This window comes from Ahaetulla prasina, chromosome 7, assembly GCF_028640845.1.
Source record: "Ahaetulla prasina isolate Xishuangbanna chromosome 7, ASM2864084v1, whole genome shotgun sequence".
Lineage (NCBI taxonomy): Eukaryota > Metazoa > Chordata > Lepidosauria > Squamata > Colubridae > Ahaetulla > Ahaetulla prasina.
In genome coordinates this window covers 60,485,902-60,504,203 of record NC_080545.1, presented here as the reverse complement: position 1 = coordinate 60,504,203, position 18,302 = coordinate 60,485,902, and the positions used below count along the sequence as shown (strand labels likewise).

The 18,302-nt window shown below is 36.8% G+C and overlaps 1 protein-coding gene across 1 annotated transcript in view; it reads left to right on the top strand.

Annotated features, from left to right (window-relative positions):
• Positions 1-6,369: 6,369 nt before the first annotated feature.
• HAL (histidine ammonia-lyase) overlaps positions 6,370-18,302 on the top strand; it is a 29,580-nt gene continuing 17,647 nt past the window's right edge. The window contains exons 1-11 of the mRNA XM_058191254.1: positions 6,370-6,687; positions 7,632-7,692; positions 7,889-7,925; positions 8,692-8,766; positions 8,847-8,919; positions 9,895-9,961; positions 10,736-10,773; positions 10,863-10,988; positions 12,316-12,455; positions 14,611-14,658; positions 15,988-16,135. Of these exons, the coding sequence (XP_058047237.1) occupies positions 6,441-6,687; positions 7,632-7,692; positions 7,889-7,925; positions 8,692-8,766; positions 8,847-8,919; positions 9,895-9,961; positions 10,736-10,773; positions 10,863-10,988; positions 12,316-12,455; positions 14,611-14,658; positions 15,988-16,135 (1,060 nt within the window). The 5' untranslated portion in view covers positions 6,370-6,440. The remainder of the gene's footprint in view (positions 6,688-7,631; positions 7,693-7,888; positions 7,926-8,691; positions 8,767-8,846; positions 8,920-9,894; positions 9,962-10,735; positions 10,774-10,862; positions 10,989-12,315; positions 12,456-14,610; positions 14,659-15,987; positions 16,136-18,302) is intronic.

Genomic DNA, 18,302 nt, shown 5'->3' with positions numbered 1-18,302 from the left:
TTTGCTTTCTTACTTTACATTGTGTTCTAAAATAAGGAAGCTCTTTCTACATTTTCTAGAGCTTTGCACTTCTGCTACATACACGTTCTACAAAATTGGGGGGGGGAAAATACTATATTTTTCTACATTTTGCTACACTAGCTGTACTTTTACCACAATAAATATAGGTACTAGTGGACTTTATTGAAAATGTGTATTAACACTTGTTTTTTGAGTTCTTCTACCTGCAATCTCTTTTTATGTTGATATACTTAATAATGCAATCATTGATTTCATCAGAAGAGTGAAATAAACTATGAACAGATACAACTATCTCTGATTTATATTCTTTCTTTAACAGTGTTGGTATAGCTTTCAAGTCTGATTCATGAGTCAAATCTTTGTCTTTATAAAGGCAGAAATAATTAACTGGTTTATTTTTATTTATAAGATTTATGTGGTATGCCAAGTATGCCTATTGGCTACTGGAGATTTAAATATGAGAATAAGAAAAACATTAAAATGTTTTTATTAAAATGACCCCTCAAGGCTACAACACAAGATTGAATTTATAGTGGGACTTATGAAGGTTCTGAAAAAATTCTTCGGACTATCCAGAGGAACAGGTCAATCAGCTTTGGGATATAAAGATTCATGAATATTGAACTTTTTGAGAAGTGACTTTAGGTTTGAATATATGTTTTTTGGATTATTGGACAAAAGAGGGACAAAATTAAATGAGATGCTCCACCAGCAAGAATAGAGTGGAATTTGGGGAGAAAATGGCATCATTAATTCAAAGTATTAAGGATATTTTGACACGAAGCTACAAGGAGATTATGAATAAAATGCAGAGCATAGATGGAGAGCTGGAATACATGATACAAAAGACAAGGAGTGCCCAGGAAAAGGAGCCAATTGAAAGAGTAGATGAAAAAACAGAAGAGAAAAACCAAATAAAATGAGATGACAAGAAGGAGATAACTGCAAAAACAACAATGACTGATGAAATAAGCCAAGGAGAGAGTATTTTAAGGGACTTAAAAAAAGAAATGGGGTTGCAGGAAAAATTTTTGGAAAAGAGATGTGGGCAAGAGTAGAAATTTTGAAAATTAGACAATGGAATAGGGCAGAGAAAGGAGAAATGTTTAAAATTATTGGTCAAGATAGAGACAAAGATCCAAGAGAGGAATATGGGAGGCAAGCAAAGAAAAGAACAAAGTTTTAAAATGGGCAAGAGACAATGGGTGGAATTTTTAAGTATAATAGTGACATAATTAAAAGTTAGAATAGAGATGCAAACTAGAGAGAGGGTAGTTAATGGAATGCACATTTTTATATAATAAGGTGAAGTAATGGGGGAAATCAGAATTCAGATGATGGTATTATCAAGTATGCTTCAATAATATGGTGATTGGCATAAAAATAACATTGAAATATTGAATAATTTAATGAAAAATTATAAGAACATAAATATGTGTATTATTATTAGAACCATATAAGCTTGCTAAATGTAATAAATATGATTAATATTTTATTTGTAGTAAAATGAATGAATATGGTGATTGCCATAAAAGTAACATTGAAATATTGAATAATTAAATAATGAAAGATTATAACAACATAAATATGTGTACTATTATCAGAATTATATAAGCTTTTCAAGCGTAGTAAATATGAATATTGTTTTATTTGTACCAAAATTAAGACACTCAGGGACCACACTTTTCACGCATTGATATGTTTGTAAAAAAATCAAAAAATTTGTGGGGGGAAAGATTTTTTTTACCTCCTCTCCTCTCCTCTTCCCTTTCTTCTTTTTCTCTCCCTCTTTCTCCCATCTCTCTCCTTCTTATCTCTGTCTATTGCTATATCTATTTTCAATATCTCTAATGTTAAGACATCCCCAATTCTCTCATTTATTACACATATTTTTCAAACCTCCTCTCCTATATTTTAAACCTTAACATTGTCTTCATTTTATTCCATTTATATCATAGTCAATTAGTACAACTTTCCACATATTTTCTTAACATTTCTATTCAAAATTCAATACTTGCTATTTTTTTCCAACAATGTACATCATTTACTAACATTTCAATTTTATTCCCTTTTACATCTTAAATTTCAGTCATGTTAATTTATAAACCGTGCCATTCCAAATTTCCTCTGCTGAATTTTTCTCATCTATCACTACTTTAATTTCTCTTCTTTTATTCATTTTTCTCCTACTTCTAACCATTTTCTTTCAGTCTCTCCCAGATCTCATCTCTTAATATTTTTCTCCCTTTCTTCCCTTCTTTCATTTTCTTCTTTCTCCTTTTCTTGTTTCCTCTTTTCCACTTTTCTTTGACTTTTACTCTTTTGATGTCCCCCTTCAATTTTTCTTTATTTCTTCCTCTTCTCTTTAATCTTTCACTGCTAATCCCAGTATAATCATCTGTTTTTTTCACTTTTCACTTTTTAAATTTTCTTTCTCAGTCTTCTTTTTCGCTTCTCCCCCTCTTTTTTAAAGTTTCTTTCCCTCTCTCCATTTTTATTTTTTCACTATCATTCCCAATATGATCATCTATATTATCTTCACTGATTTCTTTTCCAGCATTATATCTCATAAGTTCCTCATCTTCTCTTTTTTTATTTTTAAGCCATAATTCTGCTTGTTTAGTTCCATTAATAGACTCTTGGACCATCAAAAGCATCTCCCATAATTCCTCCCAATTCTCCATATTTTCAATACAAGGAGAAATACTTTTTCAGTTTATTTATCTTAATTTGTATATAGTCTAAATTCCAATTTATTACTTTAACTTAACCCAAATTCAAGTCCATATATCTCTTTTCTTCTTTTCTTCTTTGTTTCTGGAAGAGTCCAATTTATTTTTAAACTGTGTCAATTTGACTCTTTATTGGTTCCACTTCCCCTTTTTCTTTTACAATCTCACAACAGCTGTTAAAACATTTACTTCTGTTTTTCCCTTGCTGATCTGGATGATGTGATACTTTCTTTCCTCCAGCAGATGTCTCTTTCCAATTCACAAATGTTTCAGCAACAAAATGTCCCTTGTTAATCCACAAAGTTTATTATTTCCTGTCTTAGTTCTTTTGTTAGCAAACGATGTTTTCTTTCAATTTTCTATTCCTTTTAGTATTTGATCTCTTCCAAAGCCAAATTAAAGTTCAGATGGAAAGTCCTTTTTGGGGCTTTAATTACAAAGTTCTGTTTTACTTTTATTTTCTTCTATTTATACTTCCACATGCCAATTTAGCCGCTGATTTCAAATTGAGGACTTCTCTTATGCTTTAATAAATTTTCTTCTTACCTATGCGTTGGCAAATCATTTTTCCGGTAAGAATACTCTGTTCAATCGCCTCTCATGCTCCAATCTTTTTGTGTGGCCGCCCCAGCTTGTGACAGCTGTAATGGCTGTCTTCCCATGCCACAGAGTCAGAGGCTGATGTTGCTGCTTCCCTTTTTGCGCCGATCTGTGCCTCCCTTCTTCGCTATCTCTCCAAGAAGCTATGGTCCATGAAGGACCCCCAAAATGGCTGGGATATCGGCGTTCTTTTGGAGCCCCGGGGAATCACCGTTCTGCAGCAATGTTGGCCACGCCTCCAGCAGAGGAAAAAGATTTATGGGGTATGGTGGCTTGCTATGGTGGCTCTGGGTGGCATACCAGGATTAAAACGCAAAACCCATGGCACATAACTCCTGGCACCCAGGATAAAACAACTACCTCGTTCATCTAGAAATGCAGTAGAGCTCATCTAACCACCTGACTCAAACATCTGGGGGAACAGCTAAGCTTCAATGCCTTGGGAAAGGGGAACAGAATCAGGGCCATCTGAATCTTCAGCGGGATGCTGTTCTGTAGGGCAGGTACTACAGATACTCCTCAACTTACAACAGTTTAGTGATCATTTGAAGTTACAACGGCACTGAAAAAAGGGACTTATGACCATTCTTCACACTTAACAACTATGGAAGCATCCCCATAGTCACATGATCAAAATTCAGATGCTTGACAACTAGTTCATATTTTTTACAGTTGCAGTTTCCTGGGGTCCTGTCATCATCTTTTTTGACCTCTGACAAGCAAAGCCAGATTCAATTAACAGCCTTGTTCCTAATTTAACAACTACATTGATTCACTTAACTATGGTAAGAGAGATCATAAAATGAGGCAAAGCTCACTTAACAAATGTCTCACTTAACAGAAATTTTGGCCTCAATTGTGGTCGTAAATTGAGGACTACCTGTACTGCTGGATAGCCATAACTGCAGGATCTAATGAGATATCATGGTTTTGACAAAAGGGACTCAGAGCATAGCAATAGCACTTAGACTTATATACCGCTTCACAGTGCTTTACAACCCTCTCTAAGCGGTTTACAGAGTCAGCATATTTCCGCCCATTTTACCGACCTCGGAAGGATGAAAGGCTGAGTCAACCTTGAGCCTGGTGAGATTCGATCTGCCAAACTCTGGCAGCCAGTGATCAGCAGAAGTAGCCTGTAGTACTGCACTCTTAACTGCTCATAAGCATGCCCTCTGCTAGATCTATTCAGGTTGGATAGAAATGATAGAAGACATTGTGTGTGTGTGTGCGAGCACTATCATTTCTATTCAACCTAAATAGATTAGCAGAGGGCTAGATACACACACACACACATATGAGTACTGGTATATATTGGTCTATTGAGTACTGGAGATGCAGCCACAATTCCCTAATATTTTTAAATATTTGTTCAACCATATTTTAATTTTGGAAGATTTATAGCTGTCATCCTTTTTGTTTTCTCCATATTGTTTATGGAAGGTGATTAGTTTCTTTTTTAAAAATATGCTGAATAATTTTTTTTTGCCTAAACAAAAAGGGTGTTATTGCCTGCAGCGAGGGAAGAAAGATGTTTTAGAGAAAATAGAGCTAAAAGGAAATTAATAGAGAGCCCTCCTGTGCCATTTCCAAATAAATCTATAAGACTATTGCATGTATAAAGAATTGTAGTTTCCATGTACTATAGTGAAATTTCAGTCTATTTCCCCATAGCCATATTTATTCTAGTATGGCTTTTTGTTTCTAATTTCAGCATCATTTCAATATGAAATAATACACCAGAGAAATCTGTAACAGATATTACTTAAATATTGTGTATTCACATTTGGATTAATGATTAATACTAATAGGTTTACTATACATATGACTTCTGTTTGGGCTGAAGTCTAAAGGTTGTTGCTTTACCCTAGTTACCTCATGATCAATACTGATTTTGTCATTAGAGTAATCTTTTATATTCTTTCAAAATGTACCCATACAGAAAATTACAACTTAGTTAAAGGAATACATCCTCGTAACTCTAAGCTCATTTCAGAATGGCTTCATTTAGAATGGAGTTTGGTAGTGAATTTGGGAAGGCAGACTTAATTTATTCATACAAAACTATTGGCTTGTGATTCTGCACGCATACACTTTTATCACCAACATAACATGAGATTCTGCAGTTTCATTTGATGATCGACATGTAGAAAAAGAAAAAATTAAGGTGCCTAGATGGGAGATGATGCTCCCAATTTCAGTTAGAGTTAAAGGTTCATATATCCCTGGCAGAAGCAAAGAGATGAAGATCAAGCCAGGAGTTCACATTGTTGCTTCCTTTTATCAGCAGACCAAAAGAATTTTGTAGTACACAAAAATATGGCTGAGTTGAGTAATGTTTGCTCTGCTTGGTGCAATCAGAATGCAAAGTAACTCTGAATCCAATTTGTTTTTAATAGTAAATGCTAGGGACTAAAACTTAGGATTCTTTGCACAACAAAAAAGGAAGTGTTCTGTCAACTAAATAACTTTTGGGTTTCACATGTGTACTTTCCTTGAACATAGTTAATATCAGACATATTTTTGTACAAAGTATTGTTTCAGAGTTTTGTGAGTTTGAATACAATTGGAGACATTAGCAACATTAGCTATTCAAGCTAACAATATTAGCTATTCAAGCAGGTAAATCTTTGAAAGTGGGTGCATGGGGAAAATTTTTTAACTTGCATGGAATGTTTTAATTAATAGAAAATCAAATTCACCAGGAAAACGTTTGAATTCAGATAATTATTATCTCAGTCAAATGTGTGTAATCACTTGAGTTTAGGAAGCAGTTCTTTCAAGAACAAAAATGAAACAAAACAGGCTTCAGAGCTAATTTGGATAGCAAGAGGTTATTTTATGGTGCTTATTTAATTTACAAAGACTTGCTTTCTCTGTGTTTTTCATCAGATAGTTGGTTATGTACATATGCTGATTTATTTGCAGAACCCAGGAACCTCCGGGTGGGTGGGAGGCTTTTTAGTCTTCTGATTGGGACAATAGAAGCCAGTCAGGCGGCTTGTGCTGCAGAATGTAGATCGGAGAGGTGCTTAGCCTTAAACTGAAGCTCTCTAGTAACAGGACAACCCTGAACTGAAGACAGGTATGCCAAGGTACACGGTGCATGTCCGAGGGGAATGGCTCACTGTTCCTTGTCAAACTGGGACAAGTACAGTGCGATGGCTGGGAAAAGAAGCTCTGAGGCGTTACGTCAAAAACAAGCCTGACAATGGAGGGTTTGCTTCAGTGGAAGAAGTAACATTCTATGTAAGATGCTGCAAAGGACTTGGATTGCTGGACCACGATGATGCCTTGGAGGATGTCCTAGAGGACAATGAATTTGTGGAAGTTGGTAAGCAAACTGCACATTACAGGTCTGAAAATATCTTGTGTACATCAAAGGGAAATGATACATTTCATAAATTGAAATGGCCAAAAAGGGAAAAGATGGCAGGAAACAATATAAGCTGGTCTCCATCAGGAACAAGTTTACCTTTAAATGTAAAATATTTTAGTTACAGTTACTTTCAAATATCTTTAAAGCATTTTTAGAAGGGGTATGCAAACCATGTATTTTCCTTATTCATGAACTGAAAGAAAATATATTAGATCTGAACTGCTGTTTTTGATGTCACATTCATCATAACTTCCCAGATTTTAGGTGCAATTGCAGCTCAGCAGAAAAGCAATTGTCCCTGTGTTGTTTGTCCTTTATCATTCCTCCCTATTGCTAATCCATTATCAAGCTTTTGACAATCAGTTTTTGATACAGGGATTTGGTTTCTAGGCTTTATAGTTCATATTGGCCTTCTGTATTTATTGTTAACAATATAAATTAGACTGCTATTTCCATAATGCCCATCCTCACCTATATGGGAAAGGTATGTGCAAATAATAAATAGTTATGTCTGACAAAATTATTGTATATGTGTGTTTGCTATTAAAATAGCATAGAGAGCTGATTTCCCTCCAGGGTCTTCTGGGGCAGATTGGGAGATTGTGGGAGATTGTGAATTGGCTGGAGGTTTTTTTTTTACTGTTTTTTGTTTTGTTTTAGCTGTTATTGCAACCTGCTCAGAGTGGTGCTCTAAGGTGGATGGCCATACAAATCTTTTAAATAAATAAGTTAATTGGGGGAAAAAGAAAGCATAAAGAGACAAGGGGAAATGGCATAATAAGGTTTGGGTGATGATGATGATGATAAAGAAGAAGAAAGGTAACCAAGGCATGACTTATCTGGACATAGAAATGAAGAAAATCTATGTATTCATGAGATTAATTTCCCTTTTCCTCCAGTGATACAAGGAGATGTAATGTCCCCAGATTTTATTCCATCTCAGCCTGAAGGTGTTTATTTGTATCCTTTGAAAAATCTCTCAGATTTTTTTTTTAAGATTCCTAGGTTGAAAAGATTTAGTTTAGTGCATAATTGTATTCTTTCTCTTGCTGATAACAGTAGCCTAAAATGAACAAAAGTAAAATAAATGCTCCAAAATATTATTAAATATAAACCACCAGCTTGCCATGTTTATTTTCCTTATGTGTTATTTCAGATATAGATACAGATACAGATATAGAGAACCAGAACAGGTATGGAGGAGTGGTGGCTTATGAAGAGTTAGCACAGCCTTCAGCAATTTCATGTCCACATGTGATCAAATTAATAGCATCACAGCCAAAATGGCCATTACCATACATTAGTGGGAACTGAAATTAAAGTCTGCTCCATAATATATATTCCATAATTTGGAATATAAATCCAAATGTGTTTGTTTCCTGTTCTCTCCCAATCCTTGTTTTTTCTTCTTTTATATTATTTAGATGATAACTATGCAAGCTTCCTTGTTTTCTTAATTTTCCAACATTGTTCTAAAAAACCTTGGTGCTCTAATAATAAACCACCACCACAACATTATGACATGCTTCTGTGTGTATGTATAGGTTCTGGTCTGCCAAAAACAGTGGGAAATTACTTCTGAGTAAACAGAAGAAGCTACATTTCTAATATTCTCAAGTCTAGGAAATTGGCTGATTGCACAATCCTAAAAGTTTAATAGTCTGAACCTTGCCTTTTGGATATAATGTTTTTTTTAATTACCGTATATGAAAATATTTCCTACTGGTACAATGGCTCAGTTTCAGTTTATTTCTATTTATTTTTTTCTTATAAACTGTTGTGTGGTCCTCCAGAAGGAAGAGCAATATAAAAATTAAAGAAGTAAAAATGAAAGAAACTCTGATGATTCCACTTCAATGCCTTTGACTGTGCACAAGCATCAGCAATAGCCCCACAGGTTACAGTTGGTTGTCCATATTGATGTCATGTTATTCTCTCTAATACAGTTCTTTTGTTCAGTATCTTTATTTAGATGGAAATAGTTTGACAACAGAAGATTTGGTCAATTTAGGAAAGGGGCTGTATAAAATCAAGGTAAATATCTGGAGAGATTTTGATATTTTTGCCTTTATCCATAATTAAAACACAAAATAAGTAAGAACTTTTTTTTCCAGCTTACTCCTGAAGCTGAAATTAGAGTCAAAAGATCCAGAGAGGTTATTGAAACTATTATAAGTGAACAAAGAGGTAACCATTTTATAAAATGATTTCCTGGGAGCTCAGACCAATATTTCTCTTCTTCTGCTTCTTACTTTATATCCTTAGAACTTGAGAGCAAACAAAATCCCCTAGCCAATCTTGTTCTAAAACAAGCAAAATGTACATATTGCACACCCAAATCATAGCAATATGATAATATTGTATCTACTGCCCTAATGCAAAATACATCAAATTGGGAATAAGCACCACTTTCTGTAGAAAAAGAGAAAACATATTCTTAATATGAAACAATAAAAAGGTATTAAGACCAATCAGCTATGTTGCAGTCATTGGGGTAGAATGAAAGGTAGAAAGTGGGAAAGGACCCGCCATGACCATCAATACAATAACCCACTGGTATGAAAAGTAGCATGAAGACAGTGTTTGACCCATGACTTCAACTTCTCAGATGTATTATTATGTGTGCTGCATGATTCAGGACTGCAGCCAAAGGGGCTGCAGCAGGTAAATATGCACATGCCCAAAGAGACTGCCCTGGTTATAAAGCATTTTGAGAGGGAGAAAGCTGAGAAAGAGGTTGCTGCAATGAACAATACTGATTATAGTGACCCCAGCAGGGGTGGGTTCTACTTACCTTTACTACTGGTTCGCAATGGGATAGCGCACGCGCGCTTGCTTGCTCACGTGTGCACCAAGCTTCTGCGCATGCGCAGATTGCCTATGACAACATCCAGCTGGTGGATGGAGCCTCCCACTGGTTTTACTATCGGTTCTATAGAACCGCTATAGAACCATGGGCAACCCACCACTGGACCCCAGCATTCACACTGTCTGCTTCTTTATTGCTGCCATTATCACATACCATTTTCTAAGTGGTACTTTGAGATGGTCCTGGATTACAGAGTCCTATACAGGCCTACTTGAACAGTGAGGGCAGTAAACATGACAATCTAAGTCTCTTTCTTGAAACAAAATAATAATAAATATATCTGCTTCTTTCAGTTGTCTACGGAATCACAACAGGCTTTGGGAAGTTTGCACGAACTGTTATTCCAAACAGTAAACTACAGTATGTCACTTTTATTTCTATTTATTTTTTTTACTAAATTCTGTAAAAGTGTTGTGGTCTGCCAGCAGCCTGCAGAGCTGCAAAGGAGTTGGATGGCAATGACGCTGAGGTGGGGCCAGGGTCATCGGGAAGTGAGGTGCGGACTCCAGAGCCTCCAGAGACTGATAGTAGTGAGGCGGAGGACCAGGAGGAGCCTGTTCCTAATGCACGCATGAGAAGAGCTGCCAGAAGGCAAGAGCAGCTCAAGCAAAAAGGACAACTCAGGAATATAGCCAAGAGATGATTGGCCCCTCCCATAAGGCTTAAAACAGACCAGCAACGGTGTTTGGGCTTTGCCGGAAAAAACGTTGGTAGCTTCATCTCCTTCTTTGTCTATGTCTTGCATTTATTTTTGTGACTTCTGAACTTTTGCCAAAAAAGGCCTTTGGCAGTTTGCCTAATTGCACCAAGGTTTGTGATAGGACTGAGGAATTTGTGTTGGGAGGAATTTGCTTTAATTTGAGTTGAACTACTCTGGGAATGAAGTAATTCTCAGCTGTTCAAATAAAGTTGGTTTGTTTTTTCATGGACTGAGTTTCCTACTACCTACTTGGATCTGGGTCACAACAAACAGAAGACTGTAGAAAATATAGACAATTTCTAAATGGTCAGCCTGAGCCAAAGCTATTTTTAATGTAGTGAAATCATTTCCATAGTTTCAATTTTTTAAACTTTTTTGCATTAAATTTAATTTCATAATGTAAAATGGCTATTTTCCATTCTTTTCTCTCTGAGGGAGCTGCAAGTGAACTTAGTCCGGTCACATTCTGCAGGTAATGGAGGATTCATTTCTAATAATTTCATCATCATTTTTACAATCATTTTCGTCCTGATAATCTTGAAATGAACGTTTTCATTTCAGGGGTTGGGAAGCCTTTGATTCCAGAGAGGTGCCGTATGCTCTTAGCTCTGAGGATAAATGTCCTAGCCAAAGGATACAGTGGACTTTCGTTAGCAACTCTTCAGCAAGTCATTGAAGCATTTAATGGTAACACGATAAGTGTTTCCTTGATTTTTCTTCCAGACTTCACTATTTCAAATACAATTGTTATCCTTTGGAAGAAAGTAAAGTTCCTACTAACGAGCAAAGAATCTCCTATGAAAAAGGGAACACAATCTTTCTCTCTTCTCTTTGCCTTTAAAAGTAGTGGATTGCACTTTGAATAAAACAATAGCATGCTAGAGTTGAGCCAGTTTGCCAACATCAATATTATTTATATTCTGTAATGCTCTAACATAGTGATAGTTACATCTTTCAAATAGAGAATATATGGAACACAGGGTTCAATTCAGGAGTGAAATCCAGTAGGTTCTGACAGGTTCTGGAGAACCAGTAGTGGAAATTTTGAGCAGTTCAGAGAACTGGTAATGGAAATTTTGAGTAGTTCTGAGAACCAGCATATGCCACCTCTAGCTGGCCCCAGGGTGGGGTGGGAATGGAGATTTTGCAATATTCTTTCCCCAGGATGGGGAGAGAATGGAGATTTTGCAGTATCCTTCCCCTGGAGTGGGATGGTAATGGAGATTTTGCAGTATCCTTCCCCTGCCACGCCCACCAAGCTATGCCCACCAAGCCACACCTTGCCCACCTAGCCATGCCCACAGAACAGGTAGTAAAAAAATTTGGATTTCACCATTGGTTCAATTGTTCGTTTCTTGGAGCTTGGCTGTTTTCTAGCAGAAGTTTCATTTCCCATCCAGGCAAGGTCATCATGATGTACTGGCATTTAGTATCTTTTGCTGAAAGGAAATATAATAATAGTGATTATTATACATTCAGTCATTATGGCTCTGTCAAGGATCTCATTTTCAGCACACTTTAAAAACACAAAAAGCTTTCCCTCCTTTCCATCTGCCACCTGAAAAATGCATGCAAACATATTCCTCTCACCCAAGTAACAATTAACTTTTTATTGGGTTTACTGATGAATCGTGGGGAAGACAGAAAATAGTAATACTTGAGGTGCTTTGGGGAACTTGGGTGGGTTGCACAGCAAGATTAAAAAAAGTTGAGATGGTGGCTATGATCAAAGTTCCACTTGTTTTCTTTAAATGTGTGTTGCAATCTTGATGTCAGGGTTCCAGGCCTGACACTTGACTTATTTCACCATGTATGGTGGCAACCCCTGACACCTAGGATAGTGGTAGTGCATAGAGAAAGCTCATTCTATTGTCCCTGCTGAAAGGCAATAGGGTGGTTTTAGTTTGCTTTCCTGCTCAGTGGGAACTATCATTAAAGAGCTCTGCTAAAGAAGAGGAGACAAAATGCTGTATCACAAAGAGAAGCTCTAATCAAAATAATTTTTCCTCCATAGCATCCTGCCTGCCTTACATTCCAGAGCAAGGGACTGTTGGGGCCAGTGGAGACTTAGCGCCTCTTTCCCATCTTGCCCTGGGCCTCATTGGCGAAGGAAAGATGTGGTCTCCAAAGAGTGGATGGGCTGATGCAAAATATGTAAGAGGGAAACTTTCTAATATAAATGGTACACATGGTGCTGGGAGGGTCCATTAAAAGGGAAGAAGGTTATTTTCAAACTTTTGCAGTAATGTCTTAAAATGTAAAAAAAAATGATATCCTGGTTCTATACCTTCTTTTAAAATACAAAGGCAAGTATGTTGCTTCCAAGAAGACATCCAAAGGATATATTTGGGAAATATCTTTATTACACCAACAGACCGCAGGTAAGACTTCATGACTTCAGGTCTCGCCATCAAGCAAAATACTGTAATAAGCAGGCTGGAGGTAAAGTGACACAAATGGTATTAAATTCATGACATCTGCAGGGCCATTTTAAATGCTTCCTACATTTTCTGTTGCATTCGTGAATGTCTATGGGATGGCCATGAAGATGAATCAATCTTGACTCCTAGTTTTTAAGAAAGCTTTTCTCAGCCTGGATCTTCCACCTTATGTGTTAGAGTTTAATTAACCATTACTGTCCACAGTCTATGGGAAGGTTGTTCCTAGGACAGAAAATCAAGTAAGTACTTGAACACATCTGTACCTCCAAGTCCATTTTGACTCCTAGCACCCGCCTGGATAAACACAGTTTTCTTAGTTTTTCAGATGCGGCGTGAGAGCGAATGATTAGCCAAAATTATCCAGCTGGCTTCATGCCAAAGACAGGCCTAAAACTCTATCTTCTGGTTTTTAGCCTTGTGCCTTTAATCATTATATCATACTGGCTATCATCTTCATATATTCTAACATAATATATTTGTAGCCTTTAAAACAGAAGCCCCCAACCTTTTGGGGACTGGTTCTGTGGAGAGAGATTTTTCCATGGACTAGAGGGGACGTAGCTTTGTGTGCTGCCTGCATCTCACTTCACTGTTTCTGTGGACCGGTTGCTGGCATGCCATGGTCTGGTGCTGGTCTGCGTACCAGGGTTGGTCTTGCTTTAAAGCATTATTAAGATTTTTTCCCATTGATTTTCTTTGTAACATATTTTTAAAAATCAGTATAATTTCAGAAAATGACACTTCAGTTCAAAAATTCTGGAAAATCTTGTTATATATTACGGTAGAATTTTAAAAATCCTATCTAGGAAAACCTTATATATACAGCATACTTTCCTAGTATATTTTTTTTTAAAAATCAGACTATTGTATTACTACACCAGATAATCTAATTGTATCTATAGCCTGAATGAAGTGAGGTATAAGAGACATTGAGTTGCATAAGCCAGCCCTGTTCTTCCAAGTTACTAAATTGCCTATTCAGAGTAATATCTACAATATAAAGGGCTTTTACAGGTAGTCCTCAATTTATGACTGGTCCTTTAACAACCATTCAAAGTTATGATTACCTCAGAATGGGTTCTTGAAGGTCTGTTGTAAAATATTGTGCCCCTCCTCCTGTGGTCACATGACTGCATTTTGAGCACTTGGCAACATGCTCACATTTATGACTGGTTGACCCATTGCACAGTCAGGTGATTGTAATTTGCAATTTTTTCCTGATTTCTGACATTTTTGCCAGTTTCCAGCAAAAAATGTCCATTTAGGAGAATGAATTCACTTAATTGCATTATTCTGTTGACAGCTGCCATAAAATGGTCCAAAACTGGATCCAGTCATGTGGTGCCTAACCTATAAGCACAACAATTTAAACCAAAATTCTGGTTCTGATTATGTCCTAAGTCAAGGACTACCTGTACTCTGGCTTGCTTGAATATGAATAAAAGCCTCTGTGTAACTGCAAACATTAATATTCTAGGGTTCCTGGTCCTGGAACCCTGGTGTTTGTGTTGAAGCAAACACAATTAGAAGCCACCTACTGCCTGAGAAGAAGCAGTTCACTAAGTTAAGACAGACTTAAGAAAAACATTGGAGCTGGTGTGGCAACCTTCCATTTCTTACAGTACAAATGTGTTAAATAGTGATATGTAGAAAAAAAAAGTTAAACAAAAGGAAACACAGAAAAGTCTAGAAATTCAAAACAACTGTTCAATTAAAACTAAAACTTGAAGTTTTAGTTAAGTTAAGGCCATTTCCTCATTTTTGTTCTAGACTGCACAGCTTCTAGATATTTCAAAATATTTGGATGTAGAATACTGAGAACTTCAATTCATTTGAAAATAATAAGCATTCTTGCTACTCCCTTATAGGTGCTGGAAGCTCATGGACTCAAACCAATTGCTTTAAAGCCAAAGGAGGTAATAAAATGCATGTTTGTTTTCCAATACCACAGTTTTGATTGGCAGATAATTTATTATTTAGTTTTAGTGAATAGAAGAGGTCTGTATATTTATATATATGTTTATATGGGGTGGGTGAGTGTGTTTGTGTGTGTGTGTATCAGTAGTGATATTCACTTACCTTCGCTACCGGTTCACCAATGGGAGCACGCACACCACCTCTGCATGCGCAGAACATCTGTGATGACGTCAGAGCCTCGCACTGCCACCGCTACCAGTTTGCCCAAACCAGGGAGAACCAGTTACCTATTTACCTTTACTACCAGTTTGCAACAGGAGCGCATGTGCGCGCTCGCTTTGCTATCTTGTGCGTGTGTGCTTCTGCCCATGCGCAGTTCATTCTTTATGTCATCCAGGCGGGTGGGCGGAGCCTCCTGCCACTTTTACTACCGGTTCACAAGAACTGGTCCAAACTGGGAGCAACCCACCACTGGTTTGTATACATATATATATATATATACATATATACATACAGTGGTGGGATTCAAGTAATTTAACAACTGGTTCTCTGCCCTAATGATTTCTTCCAACAACCAGTTTGCCAACTGCTCAGAAAGTTAACAACAGATTCTCCCGAAGTGGTACGAACTGTCTGAATCCCACCACTGCATTCATACATACATATATACATACATACATACATACATACATACATACATACATATAATATTGACTTGGGCATCGGGAAACAGTTTCCTTCTCCCACAGTCTTCCTTTTTAGGACTGTGCAATCTTTTCCTCCCTTTATAGCTCATTCATACTTTCCCTATGTCCAAGATCAACATAAGTTTCTTTTACATATTCTTACTAAGTTGTGGCTAGAATGCAGATCAGTACTCAGCATGGGATTAATTGAACTCTGCTTTATATAGTGAAAGTTTTTATTATATAGTTGAATAGAATACATTTGAGTGTTTTGAAATTACTGCTTTTTTGCATAGACACTTACAGAAAAGAGACCTTAAATTAACTATATGTGAAACACTCAAGAGATTCAGACTGAAGCTTCATGTCTTCATGGAGTTTTATAGATGATAGGATTGCTAGGAAAGTAGATTGCAGCCAACCATGAGATATGACTGCCAGAAAAGTAATTTTAAGTTGAACAAATGTTGGAATGAAGGAAGTAGCTTCTTTCCCCACCCAAGCTGTTTCCTGAGATTGCTTTTGGCTGAAGCACAAGAGGAAACATTTTGTGTTGTTTGAGCCAGGAAAATATAGGAAGGGCATATACATGTCTTTGAACAGAGAGACTCACCCTTGGTGTGTATGTGTTTCTTTTTGAAGGGTCTGGCTCTTATCAATGGAACACAAATGATAACTTCTCTGGGATGCGAAGCAGTTGAAAGGGCCAGTGCGATTGCTAGACAAGCTGACATTGTGGCAGCCCTCACACTGGAAGTTCTCAAGGGCACAACAAAAGCCTTTGATACGGGTTGGTATTTTTAAAGCATAGTATAGTATAGACTAAGATCTGTCTGTCTGTCTCTCTTTCCCTCTGTAGTAATTTGCTTGTTCATTGTTTTCCACATGTTTTTATTCAGAGATATATTCCAGAAAATCCCTCAGCAATTCTAAAACATACTTCTGGTCACACCTATAGGTCACCTGAGCTTGCCACCAAACAAAGGACAACAGTATTACAGATTTTTATACAAAACATTAGTTTGCAAATTTGTGGTATATATTTTCAACAATACTAATTCTCACAGTGGCAGTTTAACTAGCATCATCACATATGACAAGAAAGGACCAGTAACTTAAAAATAATCCAAAACTTTGCAGAAGCATGAAAATATTTAGGAAAATACTTTAACACAGGGGTGTTAAACTCATGGCCTGTGGGCTTGATGCTTCATGCACTGGCCACGCCCACCCCTGGGAGACCAAACACCTCAACCAGAATAGGTTAGGTTCTATGCATTATGTTCCTAGGCCTAGGTATTAGCCGATTACTGTGAGTGGAGAATGAAAGTAACATGGAAGTAAATAATCATTTTTTTAAAAAAGGAAGTATTTGGATCCCAAACAAAAATGCTCCATAATTACACCATTTTATTTATAGGTCCCATTCATTGAAAGAAATAGGAATACACTGAATGAATGAGCACCAAATGTTTTATACTACACTGCTAGATTTTAATTGATTACAACCTTAAATTATTTTCTTCCTGCACTGCATTTTCCATATAGTCTTAAGCTTATACAAAACTAAAAAGAAGGCTTTGTTTTCACAAATAAAGGGAAAGTGTTACCTCTTTATCCTTATTGCTCTTTATTTATTGCCTTTTAAATTAATAACAAAAAAGAAAAGAATAAATAGAAAAATAATAGTGCTAGGCATACATAGCCAATGAGATTCAAAAAGCAATTGTTAAGTGACTTTTGCCCCATTTTATGACTTTTCTTGCCACAGTTGTTAAGTCTGCAGTTAAATTATAGCACAATCGTTAAGTGAATTTAGTTTCCTCATTGAATTTGCTTGTCAGAAGGTTGGAAGAGGTAATCACATGACCCCAGGACACTGCAACTGACATAAATGCATGCCAGTTGCCAAGCATTCAAATTTTGATCAAGTGATCATGGGGATGCTGCAACTGTCTTAAGTTTGAAAGGGTTGTAAATCACTCTTTTCAGTGCCGTCATGACTTCAAATGGTCACTAAACAAATGATTGTAAATCGAGGACTACCTGTAAACTTTTGTATATGTCATTATATCAACAAACAGATTCAGATAGATAGATAGATAGATAGATAATTTGTCTAATGCAAATATTATTCAAAATGTACTGTATATATTTCTGATACATTTATATGACTATTTCTTAACCTAATGTATTCTGTATAAATTAAAGTGACCAGATTTCAGCCATGGCAAAGCGGGACACCATTGATGGGGGGGGTAGGGGGGGCTGCGCATGCGCGCTGAGTTGCCACCTGCCTGAAGGAGGAGGAGCGGCTGCTGCTTCTCCGCTCTTCCAGGCAGGCTCGGCTCTCCTCTCCGCTCTTCTCTTCCTCTCGGGTGAAGTCAAGCAGCGTCTCTCCTCCCTCTTGCGCCCCCTTCTCCGCCACTCCCCCTTCTCTGCCTCCTCCTCTTGCGTTGCCGCCTCCCATTTTCAGAATGGGAGTGAAACAAAAAAAAATCGGGACTTTTTGGAATTGCAGCAGGACGCAGGACAAATTATTAAAAAGCGGGACTGTCCCGCCAAAAGCGGTCACTATAGTATAAATGAACCTGATATTTCATTATACTTGCCCATATAAAGTTTATGTCTGTCAACTCATATGTAGCAAATATAATGAAGTCTTAAATCCATTGATTCGAAGAAGCCATAAATTTATCTTTCCTCTGTTGCAGCAGTAAGGGCACAGAGAATTCATTTGCACTATCAGTTTTAGATCTCATTTAGTTCAGGAAATATTATCCACTGAGAATTTTAGCTTTTGTCATACGATCATGTTAATATAACCCATTACTTTCGCTCTTCCAACTTGGTAAGTATAGGGCATTGTAAAACATGTGTTTTAAAGATGCATTCTCTCCAAAAATATTATTTTTGACTTTCTAAATATCATTTTTTGTTGTATAAGTCATACAACA